At 30.6% G+C, this 18,228-nt stretch overlaps 2 protein-coding genes across 7 annotated transcripts in view; one reads left to right on the forward strand and one right to left on the reverse strand.

Moving 5' to 3' along the window:
- Positions 1 to 7: 7 nt before the first annotated feature.
- On the reverse strand, positions 8 to 3,579 carry LOC124539307 (checkpoint protein HUS1). The gene is made up of 6 exons (XM_047116664.1): positions 3,363 to 3,579; positions 3,088 to 3,294; positions 2,645 to 2,745; positions 1,856 to 1,966; positions 1,359 to 1,536; positions 8 to 291 (listed from the first exon to the last, which is right to left on the reverse strand). Exons 1-6 carry the CDS (start codon positions 3,412 to 3,414, stop codon positions 62 to 64), a joined length of 879 nt encoding a protein of 292 aa, XP_046972620.1. The 5' UTR covers positions 3,415 to 3,579; the 3' UTR covers positions 8 to 61.
- An 821-nt stretch (positions 3,580 to 4,400) lies between these two features.
- The window catches only part of LOC124539257 (myb protein), a 51,207-nt gene continuing 37,379 nt past the window's right edge, over positions 4,401 to 18,228 (forward strand). Inside the window, exons 1-2 of one of the 6 annotated variants that reach the window (XM_047116570.1) lie at positions 4,401 to 4,615; positions 6,187 to 6,303. In XM_047116570.1, coding sequence (XP_046972526.1) covers positions 4,593 to 4,615; positions 6,187 to 6,303 — 140 coding nt within the window. In that variant the 5' untranslated portion in view covers positions 4,401 to 4,592. Of the gene's footprint in view, positions 4,616 to 4,648; positions 4,897 to 5,450; positions 5,531 to 6,186; positions 6,304 to 7,618; positions 8,002 to 18,228 lie in introns of those variants that run through there. The other 5 variants (XM_047116571.1, XM_047116573.1, XM_047116569.1 and 2 more) reach the window with 5 other exon arrangements.

Here is an 18,228-nt window from a genome sequence, read left to right on the forward strand (position 1 = left end):
AAATTCATACAAAATAACATGTTTATTTGGCTTATTTATTATTTACAATTCTTATCTAATATTAATACACAATTCCAGTTATAAAAAACTGTAATTTAACATTTTCCTCAGTATGAAGACATAAAATTACCAACTTTTTATGTACAATACTACACAAAGTCTGATTGTGGGATATTTGATCGGCACTAAGGAAAATAGAAAACTTCTTAGCATCGACTCTGCAATAACATACATTTGACATATCTTCATTAGCTTGGCTCTCTGTCTCAGAATCTGAATGTTCAATTGGTCCTATAAATATAGAAAGGTGTTAATTGAATATAGTACGACACAAATTAGATGTAGCATCGGAAAATGCAATGATTTACACAACCAATAGAAATGGGTCCCTATCGCGCCATTCGACGCTATTGGTCGCTATAGATTCACGCGTCAGAGAAAGCAAGTGCATGTAAATCGACGTGTCACATTGACGAATATATTAGGTCATATGATATTACAAGTTATTACGTTTGTGTAAAGATCATATTCGCATGAAAAGTAAATTTTGATAATTTGGGATAGCATACTCAATTCGGATGTGATCGGTTTTACGAATTATGCCGATGCGACATCTAAGTTGTGTCGTACTATACATACATGTATTAACAAAAATGAATATCAAAATGCCTAGACTCACTGCTTCAATGTAGGTTGATGTCTATCAATCTACACAGACAATAAATAATATTGAACTTGTGAGGTGGATTTTAATCTGACAAATACAGGCTTCTTCAAGATGTTTTCCTTCATCTCTAAGCAAGGGATGAATTATGAACAAGTTAAGCAGATAAAAAGTCAATGGTAGGTTCACACAACAGACTTCTTTAAAATTTTGTCTATGCAATTAGTAGCGCAGACGAAAGTCAGTGTATTGGAAAAGTCTGAGTTTAGCACGAAACAGTCAGAGATATTCATCAAAGTCTGTATTTATATCTGCATATTATTTGAAGCAAAATAATTGATTAGTGAATAATTATTAATGGATTAAATTTTAAGTGAAAAATGAATGAAATACCTAAGGCAACACAAAGTCCGTAAAGAGATTGAGACTTGTAAGTCTGTAAAATCCAAGTCTATGTTTATAGTCTTGTGGATCTAATCATAATCTTTGGTCTAGTCAATCGAGTGTACACATGCTTAACTACTACACTATATGAGTACAATTAAATAATAAACAAAGAGCAATCTAAAATTGGCCAGCCCCAATATTAAACAAAGTAGTACAGGTACACTCTGAAATTGATTGGAAATTCTAAATAATGAAATTTATATACTTTCTTATGGTAATTTTTAATGTTTAAATATTTATTAAGTACCTTCAAAAGCCTCGACTCTTAAATCTCTAAATCTTGTGGAGACCTTTGCCATACTTGTTTTTATTTGCAAAGTGAGTCTACCCTCAGATGAAGCTCTGATAACTATTTCTGGACTCATTGTTCTCATCCGATCTACTGTCGTTCGTAATTGTTTTAGTGTTGGTAGCTCTATGGATATCTGTAATCAAACAAGTAGAATGTTTTAAAAAATAATTTCCACAACATTTAAACCAAATAAACAGTGTAACAAATGGTCATAAATAAAGTCAGTTTAATAAAAAAAAATCTAGTTAAATGTCATGAATTGGCATCAAAATCCAGAACAGACAATGGCAAGGGACTGTTTTATACTATGTAATGATTGTAAGCAGAACTTTAAAGCTTCTGAAATAAAATATATTTGGATTTGATCAATATACTTTCTCCCTCCCTGTCTCTCCCTTCAAGCACAAACACTGCCTCACACTATCTACTATGATCTCTTGTCCATTACTCACATCAGGCTGTGGGACCCTGGGCTCTTGAAACTCGCTCCATAGTTTCCTGGGCACTACTATAACGGGTATATCATGAGTAACTTGTCGTGTTTGTTGTGATGTAGATGATGGCTGCAAATAATGAAAAAGTATTATATCACCTTGTCACATTAATTGGCAGCTAATATTATTATACAAATCAGTCTAAAGATATTTCATAAATTTATTAGAAAAAAGTTCATTAAGAAAGGAAGAACAAGTAAAGTGACACAAGAATAATGAATTATGATCTCTGGACCTTTTCCTCTCTTTCTCTTTCTATTGTATATTGTTTTATAAAATGTAATAGTTTTTATTTTATATGTAATATAATATACTAAATATAACTTCATTGCAACTGTCCCACAACACAGCTTTTTATGACTGTACTTTTCTCTTAATAACTTTAAGTTTGTTTCTGTAGTTTGAAAAATCTCGAACAAAACAGTCTGAACAATCATTAATAAATAAACCATTACATGTAAATTTTAAAGAAATAAATGTATTAACAGCTGCTCTATGATATATTTATGTTAATATTAAATTTACATGGAAGAATATACAAAATATTCTATAAAAGCCAACACATATGTACTATTAATAGAAGTAATAAAAACTTTTATCTCAGGTTATCCTTCTCGCTAGCTTATTGAAGTATTGGTAATGATAAAATATTGATGTCTTTTTTATTTTGAATGTGTTTTACATTTGATTTATTTTTACCTCAGGAATATTAATTTATTGGATATTTATTATGCCACAAATACTCACCATTTCAATTTCCAGTGTTAAGCAAGGGCATTGCTTTTTAGTTAATTTCATTTTTAAACTCTTTGCTGATTTTAATGTCATAAGTGACCGCGCTAAGTTTGCTGTAAATAACATTACATTCTATTAACATAAAATATACTGACATTGTCTTGATACAAAGTAAAATCCCTAAATTTACAAGAATGTTTTGATTAAGTTTTCCAAAGAAACTAAAATAAATTCATATTGAAAATGAATAACTCTAAAGATGAGTATAGTGTGACTCAGGACACAAATAAAGTCATTCAAATAATATCAAAACGATAAGAACTTCTCGTCAAGACATTTGATAAATTAAGAAAAAAATATGTGTTGAATTGTGTACCAGAAATACAAACAATACATCGAAACCAGATCAGTTTCTCGACATCGTATGCCTTAATGTATTCGAAAGATATATGTACCTGATACAACTCCTAAATAAATATCTTTGTGGTCCTCGTCAATACCAATCATTTGATACTCGGAGAAAAACATATCTTGAGGGATCTCACACCACAACACCGGTGGAGTAGGGCCACTATTGTCCTCACTAACTATGAAATATAACTTGGTATCGGACAACCTCATTACACACTCTTTGGATAACTTTGAAATAGTAGTCACTATATCTGAAAGAATTAATTCGTTTTAATCCACGGTATTTTTCGTTTTTACTTCATTAATTTGAATTTCATACTTGAAAATTCTCTCATTGGACCCGTATCTATCATAACCGCACGAAATTTCATGATTTAAGTAAAATTTAAGTACTTAAGTTGTTACAAAGATGATTAAATAATTTATTGCATATTTGCATTACAAAGAGCCAATAAATGCCCATTAAAAAGTACAAAGTATGAAAGTAATAAGTTGAAAAAATTTGCAGATTCGCGCGAAACTAAAAATTGCTCTAGATTTATTTTGAATTTATTGTCAATGTCAATTCAGAATATCGCTATTTGAAATATAAAATATGGTTTATGGTACAAATATATATTTTTCTTTAAATGTAAGTTATTGTGTATAAAAAAATCAACTAAAAATTAAAAAAAAAATGCGATTTATGTACATTTCAATTGGTTTCAGTTATATTACCAGCATTATACAATATTACTTAGCTTAGATCAATGTATGCATTACATACCAAAGAGGTTTTTATTTTCTATTTATGCATATTGCATATATGTATGTATTGTTTCTTTTTTAAGATTACTAAACTTAAAAACGACAAAAGTAAGAGATAAAATGAACTCAAAAAGATACATCGCAAGGAACTTTATGATGAACTTACATTTAGTTTTTTTAACGTTGAGTATATTTTATATTATAAAATATTACCTAGACAAATATTATTAAAAAAAATTTCATCTTGATTTAATCATGATGTAACTATACACATATTAAAGAAAATTGTAAAAATAGAAATAATAAAACATAAAAATATAAATTATTGGGCCAACCCATTATCTCATAAGCGATGTTTATGACACCAAAAATTGTTGTATTAGTAAAAAATCACTAACATACCTAACCATAATTTAATGCATATTTCGTTGCGTTGTATCTATCTTATCTTGATTTTATTGAATGTGGCAATAATTATGTTATCCATAGACGAAATCTAACCGTACTTCCTCCAAAGATGGCGCCTGACATAACTGGCATACTGATAAGTTTATTTACACTGCTGTATTCGATCTCTTTCTTACATTATAGAATTTTGTATATTATGACAGAGACGGGCAATGTTCCCATTTGATTGTAACGAATATTAACGAATTGTGGTTATTTTACTTAAAGATTTTATTTATTATTCTAATTTATTGTGCAATTTAGAACTTAATTTATTATTGTAAACTTTATATTATTGTTTATTATTTAATTGTATCCCTTCATTGGTGAAGGAAATTTCTAATAAGAGGAATATATGGAGAATAATGCTAAGTCAAGGTATGTGTACAAATGTACGATCGATAATGTCGTCATTTCATAACCAAACAAACTTCCTCAATTATTCCTTGTTTTAAATAAGCTTACCAAAGTGTGAATACAATGTGATATTATCAAAGGATCCAACAAAAAATAATAAGACTGTGAAACACAATAATAATCATATAATGATGAACTATGAAATTAACGTTGCCGTTGCTATAACGTTTTTCCTTCGAATTCGATCTTCAAATATTTAACGGACTTAAGTTTTGAAAGATGATTTTTAAATGTTGACACACGTAGGTGTATATTTAAAAATATTTATGCGTGAAGGGTTATAGAACAAGTTACGCGCAAATTTTCCTCACTGGACCTATTCATAGCAATCATGTATGGTGAAGTATTAAACTCAATGTCGTCCATGATTACGCAATGAACTACGATTCTCTATTTCGTTTTATTTAATGTTATATCTATAATATATTTCGATTTGTAATTAAAAATATAAGTGATTATTTCAATGTTTTCTTTCTGTACTTAAACGTGTAAAACTAGGTTATAAACGTCGTTGTGAGAGGTTATTTTTAATCATTCTGATAATAATATTGAGCTGTGGCGCGGTGCAGCGTTACGAAATTTCTTTATAATGCATAATTAATGTTTTGGAACTGACTAATAATCTAGTGACTATTTGATATTTGTTAGATGGAGTATCTGAAATATTGTATCAAAATATAATCAAATATACAAATTCCAGTACATAAAATAATCTATTCTTATAGAATGTCATTAATTATCATCGTCTGAGAGTTATTTCCATATATATTGTCCTTTTCTAGTAGGAGTTACGGAGTATAATTTACAAACCTTTGAAATAATACAATGCATAAAACAATATTCAATGCATATAATAGCATCCTTACTACTTTATAGGTTAGTTGACACATATCGTAAACACTTTTTTAAATATACCTAATTTGTTATTAATATTACTTACAAAAAATACATTATTTTTAATCTTTACACCGCTTTAATAAAAAATACTTCATTCATAAACAAGTTTCATTTTCGTCATCTGCTAATATTATAACAAGCAAAGGACTTAATAAAGGCAGCTTGTTATTGCTTTAAGCACCAATAGACACGTAGGCTTCAAACTTATTAGCAACCGAATTTAATAGCTAGAATAAAGAAAGTAGTTTTTATATAAGAACAGTAGATAATAAATACTACAACAGAATTAATTTTTGTATAATTCCTATGGTAGGACACATTTCATCACTTTAATAGGTACACCATAACATCATAACTAATAACCTATTTCAATGTCACATGTTCACATTCAGACAATCAACAGAAAATATTTTCCAGCACCTTGTAACGTAGGTCCTTACTTAAATCACATGAGAAATCACTCCTTGCCACCAACTAATAAAAGCATTGTCATGAAATTTTGCCGCTGATAAAGACTTTGGCATCTAGTTATAAATCCAAGTGAAGTTTCAACATTTGTATGGTATTAAATATCAATAGAGAGCATTTCAAACTACGTGGAAACTATAATACTTAATATATCTGTTTAATTTTAGAATGGAAGAAGAAGGAACAAAATCATATCTGCAAGTTCAAATAGAAAGATTAAAAGCTTTACAAGCGAAACTTTCGTCTGGAGCAGAAGAAAATTACGTTATTGTAAAAGAGGAACAGTAAGTAAACTTTGTAAAGTATTTTCTCCTACAGGAACTTCCAGTCTGTTGATTATCAGCAAAATAAATAAATATTATGTACATTAGCTTTATAACACTCCAGAACTGGATAGTCAAGGTAAACTTTAGAAAGTTAACCCCTCTTTTATAAAATATGATTATATTCAGTCTTAATTGATTCCTTTTAATAACACGAGGCAGGCTCATTAATATTATATATAATTTAAATGACTTCTGTAAGTAAAGTAAAATTGTACTAAGTTTTTATTTATCTAATTATTTATTAGGCACTGCCTTTATAGGACGAATAATAGAGTTAAACAACATTTCATAGTAACAATAATAGTTTAGTGTAAGTCAGTCTCATGTAAAGACGAACCTTTACTTTTAAGATTCAAGGTAAATTTTACACTACTTATTCCCGATGTTATTTCGGCGAAGCCCTATTCGCGTACTATAAACTTGAAAGAACAAAACTTTTAAAAGAGTATGCCCGACAAACAGCAACCGCGAGAGTGATCCTGGGTTCCAGATATTTGTATTTTTTTTGTTTTTTTCGTCTATAGTTACAAAATATTCATCATACAATATTGCCCTGTTTACATTGTGTGTAATATGTGATTTTGATTTAATTATTAAGATATTAGTAAGAACATCTCTTATTAGATTCATTTATCGAAACATATCAATATATATTGTTTTTATTAAATAATTACATGACAAAATTTAAGTGTTGCTATTCGATATTTAATTTAAAGCCTGCCAATACGAGGCCTGTTACAAATCGTAGCAAATAAAATATAATGAAGGAATCAGGACTTGTTTCGGTAAATTATTCAATGATTGTCATATAAATTATGGTCGAAACTGACGAAGAATTTAAAAATATATCGTAAGTAGTCAAACTTGTCGTCGAACCACAAAAAGTATGTTATCTTAAACCTGGAAGTGGTCTATCCGGTGTATGGTTGCACTGAGAGTTGACGTCATTATATCAACAATTTAATCACGAAAGTGCTCTTATAAATTATTACTTGTATATGTAATGATGAACTTTTTAATTTCAAGCTTATATATTAAACAAACATAAAAAGTTTGATACTTATTTATTTAATGTAATGAAAAAAATATGTTGAATATCACACAAACATTTTCTATTATATAAAAATATTTTTTGAAATACAATGCATTATGAAAATATGGCTATGAATTATGAAAACTATTAAGTTTGGAATTCCACGGCCATTACAACACGGACCAGGGCGAGCCGGGTGGGACGACAATGCCGGTTCCCGCTCTACCGCGCCCCGTCGTTACTCGTTCAGTCAGTCCGGCTCCGCACGCGTTACGGCAGTGATTCGTCGTGTTCGCTGCCGATAATTTTAAAATTAAAAAAAAAAAGAAGAAAATATCTGTAGTTTGTACTTTTTTGGCGGCAAATATACAAGAATTTTGTATAGTACGCCGGTGTGTTTAATTTTAATGAAAGTGAAATAGTTCGATGTTTTAGTATGTTTTGTAATGATGATTCTAAGGTCAAGTAATGATAAGGGTGGTTAATTTCGTCATACGCCTTGTAATTAGCGTGTAAGCGATGCAATATCAAAGTAATGAAGAGGACGACTTGCAATATCGGATTTTTGGTGAATCCTTCAATTTTCCACTCGAGAATAATACCTCTGCCAGCCGGCGCAGAAAGTGAGTTATTATTAATTACTTATATACTATATATTGAAGTTTTACTTATGTTTATATTTCAACCTCTCAAAAAACAAAATATGCAAGTAACTAATTGCATACGTAATAGACGAATTAAATATTAATTTTTGATTACTAAAAACAATAAGTAAAACTTCATGGTATACCTACAATATTATTTTATTAATAACAATGATATTAATTATACTTTATGGAGACCGATGTTTGCGAATGATTGGTATTATTTTATATAGTTTAGATAATAACAATATTACCTGAAATTTAATAAGATATTACTATATTCGTTATTATTATATTCGTATTGTAATTATAATACGTGCGGAGTTATTTGGCTTAAATTCCGAATTTAAGCTACCACGTGTTTCAATACTATTCTATAGTATGTGTTTCGCCGATGTTTTAGTTCTTAACAATGTATGTATAATGCAGATTGTGGTTATATTATTTTTATTGATTACTCAATCGGACTCGTCCTGAATCCCAAATCCGGTAGCGGTCTAGTCCTGTGTCGGAATATATAGATTTAAGTTTAGCATGATAGAATTTAATTAGACTTATGGACTTACACTTATGGAATATAGTTCTCATGGAGGTAATATAAAATAAGTGATTTAAAGCGTTTTAAAAGGATAAACAGGGAAGATCCGGTTTTATTTATCACTTCGCCTCGTAAAACAGCTTTAATAATGATTTAATAAACGAATTACCAGATTGGTAATCAACATAGATAAATAATTATGACACTTCAAAATCGAGTGTCTCAATTTAAGATACTTCCTCTTGTTACCTAGAACACAAAGACTCAATAGATATAAAGTACACGTAGAGATATACACCGGTTGTTTCAATAGCCAAATTTGAATAAGCCACGTGACCTTCAACTCGTCTGGGTAATCCTGCGTGCTCTTATGGACCTTGAAACATTCCAAGGTCCCACGTACAATGCCTACTTAACTAGATAGCGGACGAAACCTTTACAGATGATCGGAGGTACAAAAACTTGGCCAAATTCTATCGCGTATTGACTTGGATAGAACCTGACTGCTTTGTAATAGCTATTTTTAGTTATGCAAAGTTATTTGTGCTTTGAACTTGGTGCCTATTCGAGCTCATTGAAATGTATATGCGTGGTGAATGAATACTGAAAACTCACTACACTACAGGTTATAACAGACTCGTTTACTATGAAGGAGGGAGGCATAGAAATATTCTATCGAGGGTACGCCTCGATAGAATATTTCTATGCCAAATGCCAATTCAACATTATTGGATCGGTTGAGTAATGAATTACTTTGGTATTTGTAGACAGAGATAACAGGAATCGTGTGAGTTTGTAGTAAGTTATTTTTTAGTCATTATGTTTATTAAATATGTAATTTTCATTACATTGGCTCCGTGAGTATCGCGAATGCGCCACCGACCTTGAGAACTAAGATGTTATGTCCCTTGAGCCTGTAGTTACACTGGCTCACTATATTATTAAGTAGAGGTACACAACGCGGTAAGACATCATACATATTTACTGTATGCTTTAGAATGTTATGTCATCAAACTTTTCTTTAGCTTGGTATTAACAAACGCGACAATAGTTGTGTCATTTCAATATATTCGTCAATATATCAGTTTGTTTTTTTTTATTACTTGAAACTTAAAAGGAGGTGAAAGACAATATTGATAGATACGCATGGTTTTTTGCGATAAAGATATAGAGTTATTTAATTTTATTAAATTAGTTTTAAGTACTTTTGAAAATACATAGTAGTATGATATGCTCTATAATTCATGGAGATCAAATTAAGTTTTGATGTTTATTGTTAAACTAGCTTTTGCCCGCGACTTCGTTCGCGTGGACTTCAGGTTCGTCCCGTCTAGTCTAGTAATCGCTTAAAATCGCTTCGTAAATAAGTCATTATTTGTCGTACAAAGTAAAGGATAAAAAATGGTTATTGTGGGTTATTCCTAAGAGATAAACATATACCATCACGGACTTTTTTGTAGACCTTTTTAAGTTGTACAATACTGAACTACATTGTTTTGATCTATCTTGTAGGGTTCAGTCAGCGTTTGCAATGTAAGCGCAAAAAATGTGTTTTTTTACGACCTCACATTAGAAACCTCAAAAATTGTAGCCTATGTGTTATTCTGATGTATAAGCTATATTGTGGTAAAGTTTCATTCAAATCCATTCAGTAGTTTTTACGTGAAAGAGTAACAAACATCCATACATCCATACATACAAACTTTCGCCTTTATAATAGTAGTAGGATTAAAGAAGATTCATTCGCTCATCATTGATTAATTTTGTAAATGTATTTGTGTATGAAAAATGTATCAACGGCTTATTTTTACTACAAGCGTCTGTTGCGTAATAGTTTTTTGGAAATTTTTAGCTTTAGTAAGGTTACGAGTTAGTTGTAGCTGAGGTTAAGAGTACTTGTATATTTTTTTTCGAACATAGTCGAGTTGGGAAGTTTGAACACGAACCGGTCGTATTGAAAATATAAATTTAAAACGTAAGACATGAATGAAGTCATCATTCGTATTTCATTTAATATTACATTATTTGTCATGGTATTTCCGGTCTTATCTAAACGAGTTTTGACTACAATTCGCTCTCAGAATTCATATAGCGTCTGTGTATAATTTCATGTTATTTGTACATGTGTAGTTGCTGTGTTTGCAAATGTTGAAACGTGTTACTTGAGTTTGGAATCTGCATTTGCTATCAATGATCCTGACTGAATTTCAATCACAGCTGCTAACTAAAGCTAAGCATTAATATAAAGAGAAGTGTAAATCTGTATGCAGATATATGTACACTCACTTTCTCACTCATACTCATTGATGCTGTGGATTTCCCAGCGTAAGTTAAGACAGGTTAGACGATGGTCCATTCCTATTGGAGTCTTTATTGCTTTACTTTTGAAGAAATTTGAATATTGCCAATTTCATAATCAGTAGACAAGTCAGTAGACCATAGAAGTTGTTGAGCATTTACCATTTTACTGATTATTAACAAACGAATGTAACACGAATAATAGTATAATAGCTTATTTTACTTTATATTCATATTGAGTACCTTTTTAATAACTCAAAAGTATTATGTTCTACGGCGATAAGTAACATATTCGAATGAGGGTAGTTTCACATTATTCGGAATCAAATAATGGAAGTTTTGCATTGCCATGCTTTAATCTGTGTTAATTTTTTTAAGTATTACGCTATTGTGAATAAAGTATTTTGTAATGATAAATAAATCATTTATTTGTACTAAGGTACAAATAACCTACTACAAAAACTTAACACGCATTATGTTTTAATAGAACTATAACTAGAATTACATCATCACTGTGAAACAAGAATGGCTTATGGGCCCAAATGGTACCTTTGAGAAACGAGGTTTAAAGTTTTTTTTTCCACTGAACACCAAACACTATATATGAAGTATAATTAATTTTATTTTTATTATAAATATGACATAAAAATTTTTCGTGTAGGTACAAATTTTATAGGCATAATAATGATTTATGTGGCCTTGGTTTTTAAAGGAAGTACTAAGGATATTACTTCTATTTAATGATGTAGTGATAACACACTATTACAAGCCTGTGAAACTGGAAAAAAATACTGTTCGCTGTATATTTCTATATGAAGGTTGGAACTGGTCCTCGTACAATTAGAGGATTTGTTCTATTCTGACCGGATATCATCATGAGTGTAGAATATCGAATTCCGCGAGCATTTTATGTATTTGATGTTATAATTCTCGTGCTCGGAAAGGATAACATCACAACCATGTGCTTGCGTTGTCTTTCCTCCATTGTTATATGTATAACTCAGTGCACTGGTTAGTGGAATTCTGAACCTTCAAAACAGAAACCTTGAAACCTTCAAAAAACCGAGCATAATTTGCCTCGCAACGCCTCTATAGTTTGTCGCACTCAAAAGAATGATATTCCATACATTATAAATTATTTCTTTAGCAATAAATATGTATTGTGATATTAGAATATTATCATATCACAAATTCGTTACTTCCGGTGAAACCCATTACCTGCAAAACAATATAATTAATAGTAATCAATAATAGGACTGTAAATGTTGGAATGGAATTTGAAAATTCTACCCCCAAATGAAATTAGGGTTTAAGGTATGTATGGAAGTTTTATTTAAGTAAAAATATAAGAAGTAGAGAGATCTTAAATTAAGTTAATATTTCAAGTTATTCAGTAAATATATTCAACTTCCACGCAAGCATAGCTGCGGGTATCTGCTAGTTTATAGATAAGCTAATATTCCCACGCTCCAATGCGGTTTGGTGGATAAATGTGGACGAATTTCACCTTACATATGAAAGTGTGACTGTGCCATCTCAATGTTTTATTTTATTAAATTAATTATAAGCCGAAAGGAAGTATATAAAAACTCAGTGGTCTTTGTTCGTATGAGATTTTTTAACTGCTGGGCCATTTAGACTCGGACTTTTTTCTCGCTGGAAAAACGCACTACACGTTTTCCTCACATAAAGTATGGTATGTGGGACTTTCTGGTATCCAAGACGCTGAGTGCGCCAGCACATCGGAAACCCACCCACTAAAAAAACAGCGGTACCCTCTCCTTCTTTTCAGCGGGCGCCACAGGATCGCTACTGTGACGCCTTGAACATTTTAAACTCCGTCTAAAGTACAAATTGACAAAAATAGGCCATCTGGGCTTTTCTGGATATAGAACTTTGATTAGGTGCATGAAGCTCTCTATCCTATCCTATCCTGCCATGTCCTATCCTCGGTCTTCCGCATCCAGCCGTAAAACAATATAAAGATAATTATCATATTATGCTAACACTTATTCAGTTCCCTACGAATGGGTTGCCAACCCCTTTTCCGTATTACATAATATATTTTTTTGTTTTTATTAATCTAATTGATTAAGATTAACATTATGCGGAAATATATTAATTTGATGTTTTACCAGAAAGTACAAAACTAAGTTATAAAATCGATGAGCAAATTCTGTTAAGGGCAAGACGAATAAGAATTCAAAAGATTACAATTTGTTCTTTGTAAATCTTTAATTAGGTACGTGTAAAGGGTTATTTAAATAAATTATCTTCTATTTAAAAGCTCAATAAGGCTTGTTTTAATTAACTTAAGTTATTTAGAGCGTTTCACGATAATTTAAATGGTATACTTAATTTTTTAATCCCAAGATGTAATGGCCAAGAAACCATTTTTTCTCTCTCTAAATATTTCAACAATTATAGCGGTACTCAATTACTGTTCTTTTCATGTGAGAACAAGTACAGTCAAGTAGTGTTGACCGCGCAACCCCTCTAAAGGTAAACGACCAACAGACGAGGGTGGCACCCCCAAGGGTTCGATGCCTTAATTGCCTCACGTGCATCGGCAGATGGCTGTCAAGGTGCGAGCCAGTGATGACCTTTGCTAACTTATCGATGATTTTCATTCTATCGATAAGGAAGATGTTACATGTGCTCGCGTGTTTCACTAGCAGCTGCTAGAGTCATGCAATGATATTAAATTATATTTATATTTGAAATCGAGTTTCATATTTTCATAAAAATAATATGCTAGATAACCTTGCTCGTATAAATTTAATGTTGCTTTTTTATGTTAGGGGAATATGTGTTAACAAAGAAAGTGTTAGGCAGGTGTTTAATTTATGTTAGCATTTAAATGATTTCTTGATAATATATAAAATACTTTTGTTTCGGTTGTACTTGTTTGAATATATTTATCGATATCGATGTACCTAATTGTGAAGTACATCCTTATCTAACTATTCTATGAATACTAAAGTAATTGGGGTGATGGCGATGGCAGGACGCTACTTTCACACGATGCAATGAACAACTGCAACTATGCGCTAGTCACTGTAATAACACTCATGTTTTATGCTCGCCAGACATTCCTTTATTATTTTTTGTAGCATTTGTTGACATTAGAAGTTTTCGCTTTAAATGCTATTAATTATAATATATCTACGAACAATGTCCTTTTCGTCTAATTTTTTTTTTATTTAAGCAATTATAATATCATTATCATATAATATAACTAAGAAGCAAGTTATACAATAAAGTTATCAAAAACTTTCTATGTAATTCCAACCCTAGATTAGTGATTTCAAATCCTGAGGTAAAAAATTGCTTCAGGGTATTGTTAGCGCATCCATCAATGTATGACGTAAGCTTATCAAATAACTTACAGTTGCGTTGTAACACTAGCAAAATTTATTCCCAAGGAATATTTTTTTATTATTGTTATTAGTGGCAAGTTGAATGATTTTTGTCTAAAATTTACCGATTTATTTGTATATGTTATATCATCTTTCAAATTAATAGTAATAATAAATAAAATTTCAAATTAATGGAATGAGCGAATTAATTGTGATAAAGAGATATTTAAATCAATTTAAAGCTTATTAGCTTAGATGTATTTAACATAACTAACCACGATTAAATATTATTCCACTCTATAGGAGCTATCTCAAATATTCACAATTAACTATTTCATTTACAAGGAATTCGAGCCTTCACAGAATAATACTGGCGTACTATTAAAAGAACAATGTGTATAAGAAACTGGTAGCCGCCCGCGGCTTCGCTTGCGTTTTAGGGTATTGGTTGTCATATTTTAGGCAAAAAAGTACCCTATGATTTCTTGGAGTTCAAGTTTGCTGTATACCAAATTTCATCAAATTCGGTTCAGCTGTATGGTCGTGAACTAGCGACAGACAGACAGACTTATTTTCACATTTATAGATTGTTGATATTTTTGTTGTACCAATTGCTGGAGCCTGGAATGAATGTTACTATCGCAACAGTTGTGATAGCAACAGTTGACTTGAAGTAATAATACTACGGACCACGTGACTGACGGCACTAGTTTTTTTTTTGAATGCCAATGAATAGACCAGCTGTTTTGGGGTTCAAGAAATACACTTACAATATCTTAAGAAATCAGGGGAAGTTTTTGAGCCCATTCTACGAACAATACCATGTACCTATTCCCTTTGTTGGCGACAGACGGATTCGCAATGGATGTTATAGTTATACTTTTTGAGGATGACATGCGTGATTCCTGTATGTGTGTCAAAGTTCGATTTTTAAATTTATGTCAAATAAAAAACGTTGGAAACATTCAAAAATCCCCATCGAAATCTTGTTCCAATTTCAAATTGAAATTGGGGTAAATGTATGTATGTATAATGTTTTTTTTTTCTACTAAATCTGCAGATTTTTTTTTAGTTTTATTACTGTCAATAGTGTATTGATTTAAAAAAAACATCTTTATAAAACAAAATCTACTTACATATAAAAATATGAGCTGCAATTGTATTGATCTTTTGTGTCGGCGCGTGCGATCGCCCGGTGTTTTCTTTAGTATTTATCAAGTCACAGCTGGTGTGACTGATATTTTTTTCTATAAAACACTCGTTGAAAGCCGACAGTTTATATATGTAAATAATACGTCATCAATCGCAAGGCAATTTCGAACAAGTCCTACAGTTGATGTTATCTTGTTAACAAAATCCTTCTAAAACAAAAACAATCAAACAGTCAAATTTCGAAAATCGAACAGATGTAATTCTTTAGGAGATTGTGGCAATACCGTACCTTCTTTTGAAATTCGAATTTATTGTGACAAAGGAAAATTATTTTATTTTTTATTAATTAATAAGTCCGAAAAACCCTTACCATAAAGACTTTAAATACAAACAATATAATGAATATTGATTTAAATGCAAATTCAATAATAAATATATGCTTGCAATACTTATCAATTTTAAATTATTTACCGGATACCTTCATTATACACTATTTATGTTCATATAATCTCGCTTAATTATATGTGCTGTCAAAGTACTCGGCTCTCGCTTACGCCCGTTGTAAATTACAGTAGAATTAAATTATAACGAGCACTAAATGTTTCTAGATCTGAAAGGTAATAAATGTACTTTAAACGTAATGGCTATGTGACTTTGTAGCAATTTAATAAGTATCGATTAAATACTTTTTTGTGTTTTTATGATGTTGTTTGTAGGTTGGGTTTTTCAGAACAAATCGATTGAATCATAAATTTATGTTACTTGATTGTGTTTATGAGTAGGAAAGTGACATCGTTTGTCTGTGACATTTTAACGACTACACAGTTGAGTTCATTGTATTTTAAGTAAATAACTAATACAGCTTGAGCTGATATATATACATCTTCTATATAAACAAATCACACATTAGCCACTAGACTCCTTAGGATTCGATATCTCGTATCAAAACTTAGGAGTCTAGAACAAAATTTGCATTGTCAAATAAGTGTTTGTCATGATGATACCTGTTTCGATACAATCCAAATCCAATGCTTCAATCGTTCGCTAACGAGGATGATGTTGAAAAAAATTTCAAAAAATTAAATGATTGGCATTTTTTATATATCATATTTTTATACAAAAATAAATTGATTTCGTTTTAAATGAATATATGCAATAACTATATACACGATGGAAGAGCTGATATACTTTAGCTTTCATTTCAAATGTGTTATTTAAAAAAAGTCCCAATGTGATTGATTAGAATGTGGATTGTCCCCACTAATCCTAGATTTTTAAAGAAGTTGTATAGAGCGCTCGGGACTTTATAGTGAGTTGTCAATTAAATGGTTCATCCCTGGTCCATATTATATTTTGTTTCATTGACATTATATGATAAATTAATCGATTCAAAAATTAATCGTAAGCGTTTGTAAGCAAAGAAGCAAAGTAACTTTATGCTTAAGATCAAGTACATTTTATATGTATTTATAATTACGATTTGGCACTTGTGACGTTTAGAAATAAATGCAAAGGGGAAAAGGACCTATTGTAATAAGTGACGTCATCCCTGTCTTTTAATTTAAAGTAAAAATAACAGATGCCAGGAAATAAATTATATTTTTATTTTATACGGCTAACGTTTATATGTTTTTTTAATTAAACAGTTGCATGTTGGATATATTTCATAGACATAGCTAATTATGATCGTATTTAAATAGATATAATGGTCATAAATATATTGATTCCTGGACGTAAACATGCAAACCACATCATGGAAAGTGGCATGAAACCACATCATGGCACCTTGGTAAGTATATCATGCGGGCGAGTTCATTGCTATTTAAAACATTCTACTAAGGGTTGCCAATTTATTAATAAAAAAAAGATAGAGAAAATCCTTTTTTTAATTGTGAATATTACTTGTTCTATATAAGAACTGTCAGATTTGACAGATCTTTGTTCCTTTTTTTATCTAATTGTATTTTATAAATAATTTTAATGTCTTTAACTACATTACATCAATCTAATGAACATTGTTATTGAATCCTAACTAAATGATTATTGTTTAGTTATTTTGTCGATCTTTGAATATTAAGAAAGTACTTAAAGGACGGATTAATATTTATTTTTTTTAAGATATAAGTTTAGTGCTAAATTGATTATGAAAATATAACTATATCGAGTCCTGTAAGTTTTTTTAAAATATTTTTTGTTGACAACCCTGACTTGTACCTAAGTACATTTCGCAAACCCCTATAAAGATATTTTTTACTGTTTTAAGGAAACTACCACAGTTTCCTTTAAGTATGAGGGCATTTTGAATTCTTATCAAATGATTATATTGCCAGCGAACATATGGCTGCCGCATTTGAAATCGATTTTATGGATTCGAACGGAACTCGACGCGTTCATTTTAACAGCGAATTGTTTTGTCGCAATCTATATTTTAATTTCCTGTTATAAGGCTTGGTAAAGTCAAGTCATTGTTTACTTAAAATAGAACATCGGGATTCATTTTCGAAATATTCTTTCATACAGAACAAAGGCTCTGGTCAATATATTAATATTTACACTCTATTTGTGTCTATAAATTCATCTCGTGCTCGGCGCTGAAGGGAAACTGTGAGGAAACCTGCATGTATTTAATTGCATTGAAATTGTGCCACATATCTGTTCCACCAAACCGCATTAGAACAGAGTGGTGGAATATGTTTCAAACCTTTTCTTCAATGGTAGAAGAGGCCTTAGCCAGCAGTGAGAAATTTACAGGCTGTTTTTGTTGTTACTTTAAATTGCTTTTGTTTTACAACTCGCATTGTCATGAGTTTTCCTTGTATATATGTTATTTTATCCTATTTAAATTATCATAAAACAATA

Source organism: Vanessa cardui, chromosome 22 (assembly GCF_905220365.1).
Source record: "Vanessa cardui chromosome 22, ilVanCard2.1, whole genome shotgun sequence".
Lineage (NCBI taxonomy): Eukaryota > Metazoa > Arthropoda > Insecta > Lepidoptera > Nymphalidae > Vanessa > Vanessa cardui.